At 43.7% G+C, this 22151-nt stretch overlaps 1 protein-coding gene across 6 annotated transcripts in view; it reads right to left on the bottom strand.

The window, feature by feature from the left end:
* Nucleotides 1-1598: 1598 nt before the first annotated feature.
* LOC106561734 (LHFPL tetraspan subfamily member 3 protein) overlaps nucleotides 1599-22151 on the bottom strand; it is a 117212-nt gene continuing 96659 nt past the window's right edge. For 5 of the 6 annotated variants that reach the window (XM_045688566.1, XM_014125955.2, XM_014125957.2 and 2 more), the window contains 3 exons: nucleotides 5073-5309; nucleotides 2882-2910; nucleotides 1599-2350 (listed from right to left, as the gene is read on the bottom strand). In XM_045688566.1, coding sequence (XP_045544522.1) covers nucleotides 2894-2910; nucleotides 5073-5309 — 254 coding nt within the window. In that variant the 3' untranslated portion in view covers nucleotides 1599-2350; nucleotides 2882-2893. The remainder of the gene's footprint in view (nucleotides 2351-2881; nucleotides 2911-5072; nucleotides 5310-22151) is intronic. The other variant, XM_014125959.2, reaches the window with a different exon arrangement.

Genomic DNA, 22151 nt, shown 5'->3' with positions numbered 1-22151 from the left:
CATTCATTCATTCATTCATTCATTCATTCATTCATTCATACATTCATTCATTCATTCATTCATTCATACAGTCATTCATTCATTCATATCATTCATTCATTCATTCATTCATTCATTCATTCATTCATTCACCCCATCACAGTGAAGAAGAATATACCACACCACAAATTACAAAATATTGAGACACAAGTTCATGAAGTAATGTGTAAATCGAGCTGAGCATACGCTTGCAATGGAGTTACAAAATGAATTCCTACATTAGTGCTTCTTTGATATTTTAGAACATACATGTTTCAAACCCAACTTTGTAAAACATCAATTTTTTTTCTCTCCAGTGAATATCTATATACAGTAACCGTAGCAACTCACGTTAGACAACAGTGCTCTGGTAAAGAGGGTTATTGAGGAAGAGGGGGGAAGATGAGGAGGACAAGGAGGATGAGGAGATGTTTTGTTTGTAAGAGTTCACCCATTATGTTAAGACAACCAATATCACATGAGAATAGGTGATTTCCTTCTTTTCACAAGTAAAACATAAACATATATTCAGGAAATTACATGGCACACGAATATACAGTATCTACTGTTGCTTAATGTGTTAGCATTAGGGATTTATTACAAGGTCATTGTCTAAGGATGCAATGTTCTACAGTGCATTCAGGAAGTATTCAGACCCCTTGACTTTTTACACATTTTGTTACGTTACAGCCTTATTTTAAAATTGATTAAATCATTTTTTTGTCCCTCATAAATCAACACACAATACCCCATAATGACATCACAATGCCCCATAATGACATCACAATGCCCCATAATGACATCACAATGCCCCATAATGACAAAGCCAAAACAGGTTGTTGGAATATTTAGCAAATTTATAAAAAAAAATCAAATATGACATTTACATAAGTATTCAGACCCTTTCCTCAGTACTTTGTTAAAGCACCTTTGGCAGCGATTACAGCCTTGGGTCTTCTTGGGTATGACGCTACAAGCTTGAAACACCTGTATTTGGGGAGTTTCTCCCATTCTTCTCTGCAGATCCTCTCAGGCTCTGTCAGGTTGGATGGTGAGTGTCGCTGCACAGCTATTTTCAAGTCTCTCTAGAGATGTTCGATTGGGTTCAAGTCTGGGCTCTGGCTGGGCCAGTCAAGGACATACCAAACTTCTTCCATTTCAGAACGATGGAGGCCACTGTGTTCTTGGGGACCTTCAACGCTGCAGAAAGGTTTTGGTCCCCTTCCCCAGATCTGTGCCTCAACACAATCCTGTCTCGGAGCTCTATGGACAATTCCTTCTACCTCATGGCTTGATGTTTGCTCTGACATGCCCTGTCAACTGTGGGACCTTATATAGACAGGTGTGAGCCTTTCCAAATCATGTCCAATCCATTGAATTTACCACAGGTGGACTCCAATCAAGTTGTAGAAACATCTCAAGGATGATCAATGGAAACAGGATGCACCTGAGCTCAATTTCGAGCAAAGGGTCTGAATACTTATGTAAATAAGGTATTTCTGTTTAGAATTTTTTATAAATGTGCATAAACATAAAAAAAAAACGTTTGCTTTGTCATTATGGGGTATTGTGATGTCATTATGGGGTATTGTGTGTAGATTGATGAGGGAAAAAAAACAATTGAATCAATTTTAGCATAAGGCTGTAACGTAACAAAATGTGGGAAGGGAGGGGGTCTGAATACTTTCCCAATGCACTGTAGGTGTTCAAATGTGACTGTCTACATGAGTGTGATAGTGTGTGTGTGTCTGTGTGTGTGTGTGTGTCTGTGAGTGTGTCTGTGTGTGTGTGTGTGTGTGTGTCTGAGTGTGTGCGTGTCTGAGTGTGTGTGTGTCTGAGTGTGACTGTTTTTTTCTCACTACAATATGTGATAACAAGAACAATACTTCAACCCAGTTTTTCATCCATATTCTTGCAGATAATCCATACGTCTTCTGTTGGTCAGTCAAAGTCTCTGTCCCTGTCTTGGTCGATGATTGGCTGTGTGAAGATTGTCTTGTCTCTGCTGGGGTTCCTAGGGGTTCAGTGATAGTGGAATAGTGTGGAGAGACTGTAGGACTGTGAGCAGATCCACTATAGACTAGAAGGTGAGAACTAGAACACAGTGTGAATGAATGGGAGGCATCTGGCTTCATAGCTTTTTTCTCTCTCCTGTCTGTTTCGCTCACTCATTGTCCACCTCTCTTTCTCTTTTACTCTCTTCTCCTCTCGATCTCTCTCTACTCTCTCTCACAGCCATGGTGTGCCAGTGTCATCCTCTTCTGGGGGTGATGGGTAAAACTCTGGAGCGTGATGATGAAAGTTACACATACACACAAGGAAACACAGACACCTGAGAGAGAGAGAGAGATATAGAGATTGGATAAAAAGAGATAGAAAGAGAGAGAGAGGGTGACAGAGAGAGTGAGACAGAGACAGGAGAGAGAGAGAGAGAGACAGGAGAGAGAGAGAGACAGAGACAGGAGAGAGAGAGAGACAGAGACAGGAGAGAGAGAGACAGAGACAGGAGAGAGAGAGAGAGAGACAGGAGAGAGAGAGAGAGAGAGAGAGAGAGAGAGAGAGAGAGAGACAGGAGAGAGAGAGAGAGAGAGGGAGAGAGGGGGGAAAAAGGGACATATGCTCTGACGATGAAAATGTACGACCCATGTCCTCTGTATTACCATAATAGCACAGTGAGGACACATACTACATTTCCTGGCCAATCCTGATATGACATTAAATAGGACATGACCATTTTACACATACTAAAGAGACCCACACTGAATAATTCATATCACAGACACATGTTTCAGGCACAAGAGTTTTGTTTGAATCGGCCTGTTTTGTCAAGGAAGGCAGTTTGACTGTATTTCTCATCACTCACCTATGGGTTGTTTTAGGCATTCCCAGCTTCTATGTGAGAAGGAGAGAGAAAGGGGGTGGGGAGATGGGGATGGGGAGAGAGAGGGAGGGGAGAGATGAGGTGGGCAGAGAGAGAGAGGGGGGAGATGGGGGTGGGCAGAGAGAGAGAGGGGGGAGATGAGGTGGGCAGAGAGAGAGAGGGTGTGGGGAGATGGGGGTGGGCAGAGAGAGAGGGGGGAGATGAGGTGGGCAGAGAGAGGGAGGGGGAGATGGGGGTGGGCAGAGAGAGAGGGGAGATGGGGGAGATGGGGGTGGGCAGAGCGAGAGGGGAGATGGGGGAGATGGGGGTGGGCAGAGAGAGAGGTAGAGAGGAGATGGGGTGGGGAGAGAGAGAGGGAGAGGGGAGATGGGGGTGGTAGAGAGAGAGAGAGAGAGAGAGAGAGAGAGAGGGAGATGGGGGTGGGCAGAGAGAGAGGGAGAGGGGAGATGGGGTGGGCAGAGAGAGAGGGAGAGGGGAGATGGGGGTGGGCAGAGAGAAAGGGGGTGGGAAGATGGGGGTGGGGAGAGAGAGAGGGGAGATGGGGGTGGGGAGAGAGAGAGGTAGAGAGGAGATGGGGGTGGGGAGAGAGAGAGGGGAGATGGGGGTGGGGAGAGAGAGAGGGGTGGGGAGATGGGGGTGGGGAGAGAGAGAGGGGGTGGGGAGAGAGAGAGGGGGTGGGGAGAGAGAGAGGGGAGATGGGGGTGGGGAGAGAGAGAGGGGGTGGGGAGAGAGAGAGGGGTGGGGAGAGAGAGAGGGGAGATGGGGGGAGATGGGGGTGGGCAGAGAGAGAGGTAGAGAGGAGATGGGGGTGGGGAGAGAGAGAGGGGAGATGGGGGTGGGGAGAGAGAGAGGGGAGATGGGGGTGGGGAGAGAGAGAGGGAGAGGGGAGATGGGGGTGGGGAGAGAGAGGGGGGAGATGGGGGTGGGGAGAGAGAGAGGGGAGATGGGGGTGGGGAGAGAGAGAGAGGGAGAGGGGAGGGAGGAGATAGGTTCATAGTTATTAGTTAATATTCCTGGATTTGTTTTGAATCATCAAAGTCACAAAATGTGTAACAACCTATTGTATATTATGGGATTTGATGTTCTATGTGTGTAGTACCAATGACAACCAGCAGGCGTGTCAGTCTGGACCACTGCAGTCCTCTGGTATTCATGGTAGTGTGTGTTTGAGAGGTGTATGGTTTTCATTGAGACAGGAAACAGTGAACTGAGCAGTCATCCATTTGTCATCCATCCCTCCATTTTTCTCCATCACTCCATTCAAAAGCCCCCTGGCTGCAAGTTACGCATCTGCTGCAACATCAGTCTGTTTATCTCTCTCTCTCTCTCTCTCTCGCTCTATCTCTGTCTCTCTCTCTCGCTCTGTCTGTCTGTCTGTCTGTCTGTCTGTCTGTCTGTCTGTCTGTCTGTCTGTCTGTCTGTCTGTCTGTCTGTCTGTCTGTCTGTCTGTCTGTCTCGCTCTCTGTGTGCGTGCGCTCTGTGCGTGCGCTCTGTGCGTGCGCTCTATGCGTGCGCTCTGTGTGCGTGCGCTCTGTGCGCGTGCGCTCTGTGCGCGTGCGCTCTGTGCGTGCGCTCTATGTGTGCGCTCTGTGTGCGTGCGCTCTGTGCGTGCGCTCTGTGCGTGCGCTCTATGTGTGCGCTCTGTGTGTGTGCGCTCTATGTGTGCGCTCTGTGCGCGTGCGCTCTGTGCGCGTGCGCTCTGTGCGTGCGCTCTGTGCGTGCGCTCTATGTGTGCGTTCTGTGTGCGTGCGCTCTGTGCGTGCGCTCTGTGTGTGTGCGCTCTCTGCGTGCGCTCTATGTGTGCGCTCTGTGCGTGCGCTCTGTGCGTGCGCTCTGTGTGCGTGCGCTCTGTGCGTGCGCTCTGTGCGTGCGCTCTGTGTGTGTGCGCTCTCTGCGTGCGCTCTATGTGTGCGCTCTGTGTGTGCGCTCTGTGTGCGTGCGCTCTGTGCGAGAGAGAGAGACGAGAGAGAGAGAGAGAGAGAGAGCTAGAGAGAGAGAGCGAGTGAGAGAGCGAGTGAGAGAGAGAGCAAGAGATGGAGAGTGAGAGATGGAGAGTGAGAGAGTGAGCGAGAGAGAGAGCGAGAGATGGAGAGTGAGAGCAATAGATATATAGGGTAGAGCAATAGTGTATACAGGTCCTAATGTGTCCTAATGGAATGCTCTCCAGTCTCACCCTTGCTCTCGGCCAGTAGCTCCTCGGTCATGAGTCCGTCCTGCCTGTTGCCCAGTACAAAAGCCAGGAAGGAGAGCATGAGGGCATTCAGAACCCCCATGATAGCCAGGATGTAAGCCCAGCGCATGGAACACGCTCCCAGGCTGTACTTGTCCGTCTGCTCCCCACACATCCTCCGCACCTCGTCACTGTCCCAGCCGTCAGGGTATATTATACAGCCCATCACCAGACATACACCTGGAGGGAGGAGAGGAGGAGGAGGGAGAGGAGAGGAGGAAGAGTAGGGGTAGCGAGGGAAAGTAGTGGGATAAAGAGGGGAAAGAATAGAGAGAAAGATGTTATTTCAAGCTTTCTAACTCATTGAACTTCCATCACCTCCTATAGTCTTCTATAGTCTTCCATCACCTCCTACAGTCTTCCGTTACCTCCTATAGTTTTCTATAGTCTCCCATCACCTCCTATAGTCTCCTATAACCTCCTATAGTCTTCCATCACCTCCTACAGTCTCCCATCACCTCCTACAGTCTCCTATAGTCTTCTATAGTCTTCCATCACCTCCTATATACTCCTATAGTCTTCCATCACCTCCTATAGTCTCCTATAGCCTCCTATAGTCTTCTATAGCCTTCCATCACCTCCTATAGTCTTCCATCACCTCCTATAACCTCCTATAGTCTTCCATCACCTCCTACAGTCTCCCATCACCTCCTATAGTCTCCTATAGCCTCAATTAGTCTTCCATCACCTTCTATAGTCTCCCATCACCTCCTATAGTCTCCCATCACCTCCTATAGTCTCCTATAGTCTTCTATAGTCTTCCATCACCTCCTATATTCTCCTATAGTCTTCCATCACCTCCTACAGTCTTCTATAGTCTTCAATCACCTCCTACAGTCTTCTATAGTCTTCCATCACCTCCTATAGTCTCCTATAGCCTCCTATAGTCTTCCATCACCTCCTATAGTCTCCTATAGTCTTCCATCAACTCCTATTGTCTTCCATCACTTCCTATAGTCTTCTATAGTCTTCCGTCACCTTCTATAGTCTTCTATAGTCTCCCATCACCTCCTATAGTCTCCTATAGCCTCCTATAGTCTTCTATAGTCTTCTATAGTCTTCCATCACCTCCTACAGTCTCCCATCACCTCCTATAGTCTCCTATAGTCTTCTATAGTCTTCCATCACCTCCTATAGTCTTCTATAGTCTTCCATCACCTCCTATAGTCTCCTATAGTCTTCCATCACCTCCTATAGTCTTCTATAGTCTTCCATCACCTCCTACAGTCTCCCTCTATAGTCTCCTATAGTCTTCCATCACCTCCTATAGTCTTCTATAGTCTTCCATCACCTCCTACAGTCTCCTATAGTCTTCAATCACCTCCTACAGTCTTCTATAGTCTTCCATCACCTCCTATAGTCTCCTATAGCCTCCTATAGTCTTCCATCACCTCCTATAGTCTCCTATAGTCTTCCATCACCCTATTGTCTTCCATCACCTCCTATAGTCTCCTATAGTCTTCCATCACCTCCTATAGTCTTCTATAGTCTCCCATCACCTCCTATAGTCTTCCATCACCTCCTATAGTCTCCTATAGTCTTCCATCACCTCCTATAGTCTTCTATAGTCTTCCATCACCTCCTACAGTCTCCCATCACCTCCTATAGTCTCCTATAGTCTTCTATAGTCTTCCATCACCTCCTATAGTCTTCTATAGTCTTCCATCACCTCCTATAGTCTCCTATAGTCTTCTATAGTCTTCCATCACCTCCCATAGTCTCCTATAGTCTTCCATCACCTCCTATAGTCTCCTATAGCCTCCTATAGTCTTCCATCACCTCCTATAGTCTTCTATAGTCTTCCATCACCTCCTATAGTCTTCTATAGTCTTCCATCACCTCCTATAGTCTCCTATCATCACCTCCTATAGTCTCCTATAGCCTCCTATAGTCTTCCATCACCTCCTATAGTCTTCTATAGTCTTCCATCACCTCCTATAGTCTCCTATAGTCTTCCATCACCTCCTATAGTCTTCTATAGTCTCCTATAGTCTTCCATCACCTCCTATAGTCTCCTATAGTCTTCCATCACCTTCTATAGTCTCCTATAGTCTTCCTCACCCCTATATTCTCCCATCACCTCCTATAGTCTCCTATAGTCTTCTATAGTCTTCCATCACCTTCCTATAGTCTTCTATAGTCTTCCATCACCTTCTATAGTCTTCTATAGTCTTCCATCACCTCCTATAGTACTCCTATAGTCTTCCATCACCTCCTATAGTCTCCTATAGCCATCTTCCATCACCTCCTATAGTCTCCTATAGTCTTCCATCACCTCCTATTGTCTTCCATCCTTCCTATAGTCTCCTATAGTCTTCCGTCACCTCCTATAGTCTCCTATAGTCTTCTATGGTCTTCTATCGCCTCCTATAGTCTCCTATAGTCTTCTATAGTCTTCCATCACCTCCTATAGTCTCCCATCGTCTCCTATAGTCTCCTATAGTCTCTATATTCTTCCATCACCTCCTATAGTCTCCTATAGTCTTCCATCACCTCCTATAGTCTCCTATAGTCTTCTATATCTATCACCTCCTATAGTCTCCTATAGTCTTCCATCACCTCCTATAGTCTCCCATCACCTCCTATAGTCTCCTATCACCTCCTATTGTCTTCCATCACCTGCTATAGTCTTCCATCACCTCCTATAGTCTTCCATCACCTCCTATAGTCTCCTATAGTCTTCCATCACCTCCTATAGTCTCCTATAGCCTCCTATAGTCTTCCATCACCTCCTATAGTCTTCTATAGTCTTCCATCACCTCCTATAGTCTCCTATAGTCTTCCATCACCTCCTATAGTCTTCTATAGTCTCCTATAGTCTTCCATCACCTCCTATAGTCTCCTATAGTCTTCCATCACCTTCTATAGTCTCCTATAGTCTTCCATCACCTCCTATAGTCTCCCATCACCTCCTATAGTCTCCTATAGTCTTCTATAGTCTTCCATCACCTTCTATAGTCTTCTATAGTCTTCCATCACCTTCTATAGTCTTCTATAGTCTTCCATCACCTCCTATAGTATCCTATAGTCTCCTATAGTCTTCCATCACCTCCTATAGTCTCCTATAGCCTCCTATAGTCTTCCATCACCTCCTATAGTCTCCTATAGTCTCCTATATTCTTCCATCACCTCCTATAGTCTCCTATAGTCTTCTATGGTCTTCCATCACCTCCTATAGTCTCCTATAGTCTTCTATAGTCTTCCATCACCTCCTATAGTCTCCTATAGTCTAACATCACCTCCTATAGTCTCCTATATTCTTCCATCACCTCCTATAGTCTCCTATAGTCTTCCATCACCTTCTATAGTCTCCTATAGTCTTCCATCACCTCCTATAGTCTCCTATAGTCTAACATCACCTCCTATAGTCTCCTATAGTCTAACATCACCTCCTATAGTCTCCTATATTCTTCCATCACCTCCTATAGTCTCCTATAGTCTTCCATCACCTTCTATAGTCTCCTATAGTCTTCCATCACCTCCTATAGTCTTCCATCACCTCCTATAGTCTCCTATCACCTCCTATTGTCTTCCATCACCTGCTATAGTCTTCCATCACCTCCTATAGTCTTCCATCACCTCCTATAGTCTCCTATAGTCGACCATCACCTCCTATAGTCTTTTATAGTCTTCCATCACCTCCTATAGTCTCCTATAGTCTTCCATCACCTTCTATAGTCTCATATAGTCTTCCATCACCTCCTATAGTCTTCTATAGTCTTCCATCACCTTCTATAGTCTTCCATCACCTCCTATTGTCTTCCATCACCTCCTATAGTCTCCTATAGTCTTCCATCACCTCCTATAGTCTCCTATAGTCTTCTATAGTCTTTCATCACCTCCTACAATCTCCTATAGTCTTCTATAGTCTTCAATCACCTCCTATAGTCTCCTATAGTCTTCTATAGTCATCAACTCCTATTGTCTTCCATCACTTCCTATAGTCTTCTATAGTCTTCCGTCACCTTCTATAGTCTTCTACAGTCTCCCATCACCTCCTATAGTCTCCTATAGCCTCCTATAGTCTTCTATAGTCTTATATAGTCTTCCATCACCTCCTACAGTCTCCCATCACCTCCTATAGTCTCCTATAGTCTTCTATAGTCTTCCATCACCTCCTATAGTCTTCTATAGTCTTCCATCACCTCCTATAGTCTCCTATAGTCTTCTATAGTCTTCCATCACCTCCTATAGTCTCCTATAGTCTTCCATCACCTCCTATAGTCTCCTATAGCCTCCTATAGTCTTCCATCACCTCCTATAGTCTTCTATAGTCTTCCATCACCTCCTATAGTCTTCTATAGTCTTCCATCACCTCCTATAGTCTCCTATAGTCTTCCATCACCTCCTATAGTCTCCTATAGCCTCCTATAGTCTTCCATCACCTCCTATAGACTTCTATAGTCTTCCATCACCTCCTATAGTCTCCTATAGTCTTCCATCACCTCCTATAGTCTTCTATAGTCTCATATAGTCTTCCATCACCTCCTATAGTCTCCTATAGTCTTCCATCACCTTCTATAGTCTCCTATAGTCTTCCATCACCTCCTATAGTCTCCCATCACCTCCTATAGTCTCCTATAGTCTTCTATAGTCTTCCATCACCTTCTATAGTCTTCTATAGTCTTCCATCACCTTCTATAGTCTTCTATAGTCTTCCATCACCTCCTATAGTATCCTATAGTCTCCTATAGTCTTCCATCACCTCCTATAGTCTCCTATAGCCTCCTATAGTCTTCCATCACCTCCTATAGTCTCCTATAGTCTCCTTTTCTCCATCACCTCCTATAGTCTCCTATATCTTCTATGGTCTTCCATCACCTCCTATAGTCTCCTATAGTCTTCTATAGTCTTCCATCACCTCCTATAGTCTCCCCCCTATAGTCTCCTATAGTCTCATCACCTCCTATAGTCTCCTATAGTCTTCCATCACCTCCTACAGTCTTCTATAGTCTTCAATCACCTCCTATAGTCTTCTATAGTCTTCCATCACCTCCTATAGTCTCCTATAGCCTCCTATAGTCTACCATCACCTCCTATAGTCTCCTATAGTCTTCCATCAACTCCTATTGTCTTCCATCACCTCCTATAGTCTCCTATAGTCTTCCATCACCTCCTATAGTCTTCTATAGTCTTCCATCACCTCCTATAGTCTCCTATAACCTCCTATAGTCTTCTATAGTCCTCTATAGTCTTCCATCACCTCCTACAGTCTCCCATCACCTCCTATAGTCTCCTATAGTCTTCTATAGCTTCCATCACCTCCTATAGTCTCCTATAGTCTTCCATCACCTCCTATAGTCTTCTATAGTCTTCAATCACCTCCTATAGTCTCCTATAGTCTTCCATCACCTCCTATAGTCTCCTATAGCCTCCTATAGTCTTCCATCACCTCCTATAGTCTCCTATAGTCTTCCATCACCTCCTATAGTCTTCCATCACCTCCTATAGTCTTCTATAGTCTTCCATCACCTTCTATAGTCTTCTATAGTCTCCCATCACCTCCTATAGTCTCCTATAGCCTCCTATAGTCTTCTATAGTCTTCTATAGTCTTCCATCACCTCCTACAGTCTCCCATCACCTCCTATAGTCTCCTATAGTCTTCTATAGTCTTCCATCACCTCCTATAGTCTTCTATAGTCTTCAATCACCTCCTATAGTCTCCTATAGTCTTCTATAGTCTTCCATCACCTCCTATAGTCTCCTATAGTCTTCCATCACCTCCTATAGTCTCCTATAGTCCACCTCCTATAGTCTTCTAGTCTTCCATCACCTCCTATAGTCTTCTATAGTCTTCCATCACCTCCTATAGTCTCCTATAGTCTTCCATCACCTCCTATAGTCTTCTATAGTCTTCCATCACCTCCTATAGTCTCCTATAGCCTCCTATAGTCTTCCATCACCTCCTATAGTCTCCTATAGTCTTCCATCACCTCCTATAGTCTTCCATCACTTCCTATAGTCTTCTATAGTCTTCCATCACCTCTTCGTTCTATAGTCTTCTATAGTCTTCCATCACCTCCTATAGTCTTCTATAGCCTCCTATAGTCTTCTATAGTCTTCTATAGTCTTCCATCACCTCCTATAGTCTCCCATCACCTCCTATAGTCTCCTATAGTCTTCTATAGTCTTCCATCACCTCCTATAGTCTCCTATAGCTTCCATCACCTCCTATAGTCTTCTATAGTCTTCCATCACCTCCTATAGTCTCCTATAGTCTTCCATCACCTCCTATAGTCTCCTATAGCCTCCTATAGTCTTCCATCACCTCCTATAGTCTCCTATAGTCTTCTATAGTCTTCCATCACCTCCTATAGTCTTCTATAGTCTTCCATCACCTCCTATAGTCTCCTATAGTCTTCACACCTCCTATAGTCTCCTATAGCTCCTCATAGTCTCCTATAGTCTTCCATCACCTCCTATAGTCTTCTCCACTCCTATAGTCTTCCATCACCTCCTATAGTCTTCCCTATAGTCTTCCATCACCTCCTATAGTCTTCTATAGTCTTCCATCACCTCCTATAGTCTTCTATAGTCTTCCATCACCTCCTATAGTCTCCTATAGTCTTCCATCACCTCCTCCACTCCTATAGTCTTCTATAGTCTTCCATCACCTCCTATAGTCTTCATAGTCTTCCATCACCTCCTATAGTCTTCTATAGTCTTCCATCACCTCCTATAGTATCCTATAGTCTTCTATAGTCTTCCATCACCTCCTATAGTCTCCTATAGCCTCCTATAGTCTTCCATCACCTCCTATAGTCTCCTATAGTCTTCCATCAACTCCTATTGTCTTCCATCACTTCCTATAGTCTTCTATAGTCTTCCGTCACCTTCTATAGTCTTCTATAGTCTCCCATCACCTCCTATAGTCTCCCTATAGTCTCCTATAGTCTTCTAAGTCTTCTATAGTCTTCCATCACCTCCTACAGTCTCCCATCATCTCCTATAGTCTCCTATAGCCTTCTATAGTCTTCCATCACCTCCTATAGTCTTCTATAGTCTTCCATCACCTCCTTGTCTCCTATAGTCTTCTATAGTCTTCCATCACCTCCTATAGTCTCCTATAGTCTTCATCACCTCCTATAGTCTCCTATAGCCTCCTATAGTCTTCCATCACCTCCTATAGTCTTCTATAGTCTTCCATCACCTCCTATAGTCTCCTATAGTCTTCCATCACCTCCTATAGTCTCCTATAGTCTTCCATCACCTCCTATAGTCTCCTATAGCCTCCTATAGTCTTCCATCACCTCCTATAGTCTCCTATAGTCTTCCATCACCTCCTATAGTCTCCTATAGTCTTCCATCACCTCCTATAGTCTTCTATAGTCTCCTATAGTCTTCCATCACCTCCTATAGTCTCCTATAGTCTTCCATCACCTTCTATAGTCTCCTATAGTCTTCCATCACCTCCTATAGTCTCCCATCACCTCCCTATAGTCTCCTATAGTCTTCTATAGTCTTCCATCACCTTCTATAGTCTTCTATAGTCTTCCATCACCTTCTATAGCTTCCTATAGTCTTCCATCACCTCCTATAGTACCTATAGTCTCCTATAGTCTTCCATCACCTCCTATAGTCTCCTATAGCCTCTAGTCTTCCATCACCCCTATAGTCTCCTATAGTCTTCCATCAACTCCTATTGTCTTCCATCACTTCCCTATAGTCTTCTATAGTCTTCCGTCACCTTCTAGTCTTCCCTATGTCTTCCCTCACCCCTTTATGCACCTCCTATAGTCTCCTAATCTTCTATCTTCTCTAAGTCTTCTATGATCTTTCACCTCCTACAATCCTATAGTCTTCTATAGTCTTCAATCACCTCCTATGGTCTCCTATGTCTTCTTAATCATCAACTCCCTATTGTCTTCCATCACTTCCTATAGTCTTCTATAGTCTTCCGTCACCTTCTACAGTCTTCTATAGTCTCCATCACCACTCTATAGTCTCCTAGCCTCCTATAGTCTTCTGTCTTCTATAATCTTCCATCACCTCCTGCAGTCTCCCATCCCTCTGTCTCTATGGTCTTCATAGTCTTCCTCCCTCCTATAGTCTTCTATAGTCTTCTACACCTACATAGTCTCCCTATAGTCTTCCATTCTTCCATCACCCTATATCTCTTTTCTTCCCTCCTATAGTCTCCCATCAATTCTTATCCCTCCTATAATCTTCTATAAGTCGTCCGTCACCTCCCTCCTCTTCTATTCTCCCCTCTACCCCTATAGTCTCCTATAGTCTTCATACCTCCTATAGTCTCTATTCCTCCTATAATCTTCCATCACACTCCTAAATCTTCTCATGTCTCTATATCTCTATAATCTCCTAAGTCTTCCATCCCCTATATCTTCTTTCCTCCTATTTATTCTTTATATCTTCCATCACCTCTATATCTTTATGTCTTCCATCACCTTTTATAAGTCTCTATAGTCTTCCATCACTCTGTAGTCTCACTCACACTCTTTCCTATGGTCTTCTATAGTCTTCCATCACCTTCTATGGTCTTCTATAGTCTTCCCATCCACCTTCTATAGTCTTCTACTTGATGCTTCCCATCACCTCCTATAGTGTCCTATAATTCTCCTATAGTCTTCCATCACCTCCCTATTAGTCTCCTATAGCACCTATAAGTCTCCTATGGTCTTCCATCACCTCTGTATTCTCCTATAGTCTTCCATCACCTCCTATAGTCTCCTATGGCCTCCTGCAGTGTCTATAGTCTTCATCACCTCCTATAGTCTTCCATCCTCCATACCTCCTATGGTCTTCCCATCACCTCCCTATAGTCTCCCTATAGCACCTATAAGTCTCCTATAGTCTTCCATCACCTCTTATTCTCCTATAGTCTTCCATCACCTCCTATAGTCTCCTATGGCCTCCTGCAGTGTCTTAGTCTTCATACCTCCTATAGTCTTCCAACACCTCCCTATAGACCTCCTATGATCTTCCCATCACCTCCTACAGTCTCCATCACCTCCTATAGTCTCCTATAGTCTTCCTTTCTTCATCACACTCCTATATTCTCCTATAGTCTTCCATCACCTCCTACAGTCTTCTATAGTCTTCAATCACCTCCTACAGTCTTCCTATAGTCTTCCATCACCCCTCCCTATAGTCTCCTAAGCCTCCTATGTCTTCCACCTCCTAAGTCTTCCAGCATCCTTTGTCTTCCATCACTTCCTATAGTCTTCTGTAGTCTTCCATCACCTTCTATAGTCTTCTATGGTCTCCCATCACCTCCTATAGTCCTACCTCCTATAGTCTTCCTATAGTCTTCTATAGTCTTCCATCACCTCCTACAGTCTCTCCCCATCACCTCCTATAGTCTCCTATAAGTCTTTAGGTCTTCCATCACCTCCCTACTGTTCTCCTAGTCTTCCCCTCCTACAGTCTTCCTATCTTCAATCACTCCTACAGTCTTCTATAGTCTTCCATCACCTCCTATAGTCTCCTATAGCCTCCTATAGTCTTCCATCACTCTATAATCTCCTATAGTCTTCCATCAACTCCTAGTAATATTATCCTTCCTATGGTCTTCTATAGTCTTCCGTCCACCTTCCTCAGTCTTCATAGTCTCCCATCACCTCCTATAGTCTCCTATAGCCTCCTATAGTCTTCTATAGTCTTCTATAGTCTTCCATCACCTCCCTACAGTCTCTCTCTCCTATATCTCTATAGTCTTCCTATAAGTCTTCCATCACCTCCTATTCTTCTCCCCTTTCTCCTATTCTTCTCCCTCCTATAGTCTCCTATTCTTCCATCCCTCCTATATCTTATTCTATAGTCTTCCATCCCTCCTATATCTTCTTGATCTTCCATCCACCTCCTATAGTCTTCTTTCTTCCATCACCTCCTATAGTCTCTTATGGTCTTCCATCACCTCCTAATATCCTTTTCTTCCTCCATATTCTTTCATAGTCTTCCATCACCTCTATTTCTTCCATCACCTCCTATAGTCTTCTATAGTCTCCTCAGTCTTCCATCACCTCCTATAGTCTCCTATAGTCTTCCATCACCTTCTATAGTCTCCTATAGTCTTCCATCACCTCAAATAGTCTCCCATCACCTCCTATAGTCTCCTATAGTCTTCTATAGTCTTCCATCACCTTCTATAGTCTTCTATAGTCTTCCATCACCTTCTATAGTCTTCTATAGTCTTCCATCACCTCCTATAGTATCCTATTCTTCCTCACCTCCTACCTCCTATAGTCTCCTAGTCTTCTATGGTCTTCCATCACCTCTATAGTCTCCTATAGTCTTCTATAGTCTTCCATCACCTCCTATAGTCTCCTATAGTCTAACATCACCTCCTATAGTCTCCTATATTCTTCCATCACCTCCTATAGTCTCCTATAGTCTTCCATCACCTTCTATAGTCTCCTATAGTCTTCCATCACCTCCTATAGTCTCCTATAGTCTAACATCACCTCCTATAGTCTAACATCACCTCCTATAGTCTCCTATATTCTTCCATCACCTCCTATAGTCTCCTATAGTCTTCCATCACCTTCTATAGTCTCCTATAGTCTTCCATCACCTCCCTATAGTCTTCCATCACCTCCTATAGTCTCCTATCACCTCCTATTGTCTTCCATCACCTGCTATAGTCTTCCATCACCTCCCTATAGTCTTCCATCACCTCCTATAGTCTCCTATAGCTTCGACCATCACCTCCTATAGTCTTTTATAGTCTTCCATCACCTCCTATAGTCTCCTATAGTCTTCCATCACCTTCTATAGTCTCATATAGTCTTCCATCACCTCCTATAGTCTTCTATAGTCTTCCATCACCTTCTATAGTCTTCCATCACCTCCTATTGTCTTCCATCACCTCCTATAGTCTCCTATAGTCTTCCATCACCTCCTATAGTCTCCTATAGTCTTCTATAGTCTTTCATCACCTCCTACAATCTCCTATAGTCTTCTATAGTCTTCAATCACCTCCTATAGTCTCCTATAGTCTTCTATAGTCATCAACTCCTATTGTCTTCCATCACTTCCTATAGTCTTCTATAGTCTTCCGTCACCTCCTATAGTCTTCTATAGTCTCCCATCACCTCCTATAGTCTCCTATAGCCTCCTATAGTCTTCTATAGTCTTCTATAGTCTTCCATCACCTCCTACAGTCTCCCATCACCTCCTATAGTCTCCTATAGTCTTCTATAGTCTTCCATCACCTCCTATAGTCTCCTATAGTCTTCCATCACCTCCTATAGTCTCCTATAGTCTTCTATAGTCTTCCATCACCTCCTATAGTCTCCATAGTCTTCCATCACCTCCTATAGTCTCCTATAGCCCCTATAGTCTTCCATCCTCCTATAGTCTTCTATAGTCGTACATCACCTCCTATAGTCTTCTCATAGTCTTCCATCACCTCTAAGTCTCCTATAGTCTTCATCCTCCTATAGTCTCTCCTAGCCTCTATGTGTTCCCATCACCTCCTATGTCTTCTATAGTCTTCCATCACCTCATATAGTCTCCTATAGTCTTCCATCACCTCTATAGTCTTCTATAGTCTCCTATAGTCTTCATCACCTCCTATAGTCTCTATGGTCTTCATCACCTTCTATAGTTCTCCTATAGTCTTCCATCACCTCCTATAGTCTCCCATCACCTCCTATAGTCTCCCTATAGTTCTATTCTTCCATCACCTTCTATAGTCTTCTATAGTCTTCCATCACCTTCTATAGTCTTCTATAGTCTTCCATCACCTCCTATAGTACAAGTCTCCTAAGTCCCATCACCTCCTATAGTCTCCTATAGCCTCCTATGTCTTCTATAGTCTTCCATCACCTCCTATATTCTCCTATAGTCTTCCATCACCTCCTATAGTCTCCTATAGCCTCCTATAGTCTTCTATAGTCTTCCATCACCTCCTATAGTCTTCCATCACCTCCTATAACCTCCTATAGTCTTCCATCACCTCCTACAGTCTCCCATCACCTCCTATAGTCTCCTATAGTCTTCTATATTCTTCCATCACCTCCTATATTCTCCTATAGTCTTCCATCACCTCCTACAGTCTTCTATAGTCTTCAATCACCTCCTACAGTCTTCTATAGTCTTCCATCACCTCCTATAGTCTCCTATAGCCTCCTATAGTCTTCCATCACCTCCTATAGTCTCCTATAGTCTTCCATCAACTCCTATTGTCTTCCATCACTTCCTATAGTCTTCTATAGTCTTCCGTCACCTTCTATAGTCTTCTATAGTCTCCCATCACCTCCTATAGTCTCCTATAGCCTCCTATAGTCTTCTATAGTCTTCTATAGTCTTCCATCACCTCCTACAGTCTCCCATCACCTCCTATAGTCTCCTATAGTCTTCTATAGTCTTCCATCACCTCCTATATTCTCCTATAGTCTTCCATCACCTCCTACAGTCTTCTATAGTCTTCAATCACCTCCTACAGTCTTCTATAGTCTTCCATCACCTCCTATAGTCTCCTATAGCCTCCTATAGTCTTCCATCACCTCCTATAGTCTCCTATAGTCTTCCATCAACTCCTATTGTCTTCCATCACTTCCTATAGTCTTCTATAGTCTTCCGTCACCTTCTATAGTCTTCTATAGTCTCCCATCACCTCCTATAGTCTCCTATAGCCTCCTATAGTCTTCTATAGTCTTCTATAGTCTTCCATCACCTCCTACAGTCTCCCATCACCTCCTATAGTCTCCTATAGTCTTCTATAGTCTTCCATCACCTCCTATAGTCTTCTATAGTCTTCCATCACCTCCTATAGTCTCCTATAGTCTTCTATAGTCTTCCATCACCTCCTATAGTCTCCTATAGTCTTCCATCACCTCCTATAGTCTCCTATAGCCTCCTATAGTCTTCCATCACCTCCTATAGTCTTCTATAGTCTTCCATCACCTCCTACAGTCTTCTATAGTCTTCAATCACCTCCTACAGTCTTCTATAGTCTTCCATCACCTCCCTATAGTCTCCTATAGCCTCCTATAGTCTTCCATCACCTCCTATAGTCTCCTATAGTCTTCCATCAACTCCTATTGTCTTCCATCACTTCCTATAGTCTTCTATAGTCTTCCGTCACCTTCTATAGTCTTCTATAGTCTCCCATCACCTCCTACAGTCTCCCATCACCTCCTATAGTCTCCTATAGTCTTCTATAGTCTTCTATAGTCTTCTATAGTCTTCCATCACCTCCTACAGTCTCCCATCACCTCCTATAGTCTCCTATAGTCTTCTATAGTCTTCCATCACCTCCTATAGTCTTCCATCACCTCCTATAGTCTCCTATAGTCTTCTATAGTCTTCCATCACCTCCTATAGTCTCCTATAGTCTTCCATCACCTCCTATAGTCTCCTATAGCCTCCTATAGTCTTCCATCACCTCCTATAGTCTTCTATAGTCTTCCATCACCTCCTATAGTCTTCTATAGTCTTCCATCACCTCCTATAGTCTCCTATAGTCTTCCATCACCTCCTATAGTCTCCTATAGCCTCCTATAGTCTTCCATCACCTCCTATAGTCTTCTATAGTCTTCCATAACATCCTATAGTCTCCTATAGTCTTCCATCACCTCCTATAGTCTTCTATAGTCTCCTATAGTCTTCCATCACCTCCTATAGTCTCCTATAGTCTTCCATCACCTTCTATAGTCTCCTATAGTCTTCCATCACCTCCTATAGTCTCCCATCACCTCCTATAGTCTCCTATAGTCTTCTATAGTCTTCCATCACCTTCTATAGTCTTCTATAGTCTTCCATCACCTTCTATAGTCTTCTATAGTCTTCCATCACCTCCTATAGTATCCTATAGTCTCCTATAGTCTTCCATCACCTCCTATAGTCTCCTATAGCCTCCTATAGTCTTCCATCACCTCCTATAGTCTCCTATAGTCTTCCATCAACTCCTATTGTCTTCCATCACTTCCTATAGTCTTCTATAGTCTTCCGTCACCTTCTACAGTCTTCTATAGTCTCCCATCACCACCTATAGTCTCCTATAGCCTCCTATAGTCTTCTATAGTCTTCTATAGTCTTCCATCACCTCCTACAGTCTCCCATCATCTCCTATAGTCTCCTATAGTCTTCTATAGTCTTCCATCACCTCCTATAGTCTTCTATAGTCTTCCATCACCTCCTATAGTCTCCTATAGTCTTCTATAGTCTTCCATCACCTCCTATAGTCTCCTATAGTCTTCCATCACCTCCTATAGTCTCCTATAGCCTCCTATAGTCTTCCATCACCTCCTATAGTCTTCTATAGTCTTCCATCACCTCCTATAGTCTTCTATAGTCTTCCATCACCTCCTATAGTCTCTTATAGTCTTCCATCACCTCCTATAGTCTCCTATAGCCTCCTATAGTCTTCCATCACCTCCTATAGTCTTCTATAGTCTTCCATCACCTCCTATAGTCTCCTATAGTCTTCCATCACCTCCTATAGTCTTCTATAGTCTCCTATAGTCTTCCATCACCTCCTATAGTCTCCTATAGTCTTCCATCACCTTCTATAGTCTCCTATAGTCTTCCATCACCTCAAATAGTCTCCCATCACCTCCTATAGTCTCCTATAGTCTTCTATAGTCTTCCATCACCTTCTATAGTCTTCTATAGTCTTCCATCACCTTCTATAGTCTTCTATAGTCTTCCATCACCTCCTATAGTATCCTATATTCTTCCATCACCTCCTATAGTCTCCTATAGTCTTCTATGGTCTTCCATCACCTCCTATAGTCTCCTATAGTCTTCTATAGTCTTCCATCACCTCCTATAGTCTCCTATAGTCTAACATCACCTCCTATAGTCTCCTATATTCTTCCCATCACCTCCTATAGTCTCCTATAGTCTTCCATCACCTTCTATAGTCTCCTATAGTCTTCCATCACCTCCTATAGTCTCCTATAGTCTAACATCACCTCCTATAGTCTAACATCACCTCCTATAGTCTCCTATATTCTTCCATCACCTCCTATAGTCTCCTATAGTCTTCCATCACCTTCTATAGTCTCCTATAGTCTTCCATCACCTCCTATAGTCTTCCATCACCTCCTATAGTCTCCTATCACCTCCTATTGTCTTCCATCACCTGCTATAGTCTTCCATCACCTCCTATAGTCTTCCATCACCTCCTATAGTCTCCTATAGTCGACCATCACCTCCTATAGTCTTTTATAGTCTTCCATCACCTCCTATAGTCTCCTATAGTCTTCCATCACCTTCTATAGTCTCATATAGTCTTCCATCACCTCCTATAGTCTTCTATAGTCTTCCATCACCTTCTATAGTCTTCCATCACCTCCTATTGTCTTCCATCACCTCCTATAGTCTCCTATAGTCTTCCATCACCTCCTATAGTCTCCTATAGTCTTCTATAGTCTTTCATCACCTCCTACAATCTCCTATAGTCTTCTATAGTCTTCAATCACCTCCTATAGTCTCCTATAGTCTTCTATAGTCATCAACTCCTATTGTCTTCCATCACTTCCTATAGTCTTCTATAGTCTTCCGTCACCTTCTATAGTCTTCTATAGTCTCCCATCACCTCCTATAGTCTCCTATAGCCTCCCTATAGTCTTCTATAGTCTTCTATAGTCTTCCATCACCTCCTACAGTCTCCCATCACCTCCTATAGTCTCCTATAGTCTTCTATAGTCTTCCATCACCTCCTATAGTCTTCTATAGTCTTCCATCACCTCGTATAGTCTCCTATAGTCTTCTATAGTCTTCCATCACCTCCTATAGTCTCCTATAGTCTTCCATCACCTCCTATAGTCTCCTATAGCCTCCTACAGTCTCCCATCACCTCCTATAGTCTCCTATAGTCTTCTATATTCTTCCATCACCTCCTATATTCTCCTATAGTCTTCCATCACCTCCTACAGTCTTCTATAGTCTTCAATCACCTCCTACAGTCTTCTATAGTCTTCCATCACCTCCTATAGTCTCCTATAGCCTCCTATAGTCTTCCATCACCTCCTATAGTCTCCTATAGTCTTCCATCAACTCCTATTGTCTTCCATCACTTCCTATAGTCTTCTATAGTCTTCCGTCACCTTCTATAGTCTTCTATAGTCTCCCATCACCTCCTATAGTCTCCTATAGCCTCCTATAGTCTTCTATAGTCTTCTATAGTCTTCCATCACCTCCTACAGTCTCCCATCACCTCCTATAGTCTCCTATAGTCTTCTATAGTCTTCCATCACCTCCTATATTCTCCTATAGTCTTCCATCACCTCCTACAGTCTTCTATAGTCTTCAATCACCTCCTACAGTCTTCTATAGTCTTCCATCACCTCCTATAGTCTCCTATAGCCTCCTATAGTCTTCCATCACCTCCTATAGTCTCCTATAGTCTTCCATCAACTCCTATTGTCTTCCATCACTTCCTATAGTCTTCTATAGTCTTCCGTCACCTTCTATAGTCTTCTATAGTCTCCCATCACCTCCTATAGTCTCCTATAGCCTCCTATAGTCTTCTATAGTCTTCTATAGTCTTCCATCACCTCCTACAGTCTCCCATCACCTCCTATAGTCTCCTATAGTCTTCTATAGTCTTCCATCACCTCCTATAGTCTTCTATAGTCTTCCATCACCTCCTATAGTCTCCTATAGTCTTCTATAGTCTTCCATCACCTCCTATAGTCTCCTATAGTCTTCCATCACCTCCTATAGTCTCCTATAGCCTCCTATAGTCTTCCATCACCTCCTATAGTCTTCTATAGTCTTCCATCACCTCCTACAGTCTTCTATAGTCTTCAATCACCTCCTACAGTCTTCTATAGTCTTCCATCACCTCCTATAGTCTCCTATAGCCTCCTATAGTCTTCCATCACCTCCTATAGTCTCCTATAGTCTTCCATCAACTCCTATTGTCTTCCATCACTTCCTATAGTCTTCTATAGTCTTCCGTCACCTTCTATAGTCTTCTATAGTCTCCCATCACCTCCTACAGTCTCCCATCACCTCCTATAGTCTCCTATAGTCTTCTATAGTCTTCTATAGTCTTCTATAGTCTTCCATCACCTCCTACAGTCTCCCATCACCTCCTATAGTCTCCT

This window comes from Salmo salar, chromosome ssa10 (genome assembly GCF_905237065.1).
Source record: "Salmo salar chromosome ssa10, Ssal_v3.1, whole genome shotgun sequence".
NCBI lineage: Eukaryota > Metazoa > Chordata > Actinopteri > Salmoniformes > Salmonidae > Salmo > Salmo salar.
The sequence above is the reverse complement of the archived record's forward strand: the minus strand, read 5'-3'. Positions and strand labels throughout refer to the sequence as shown.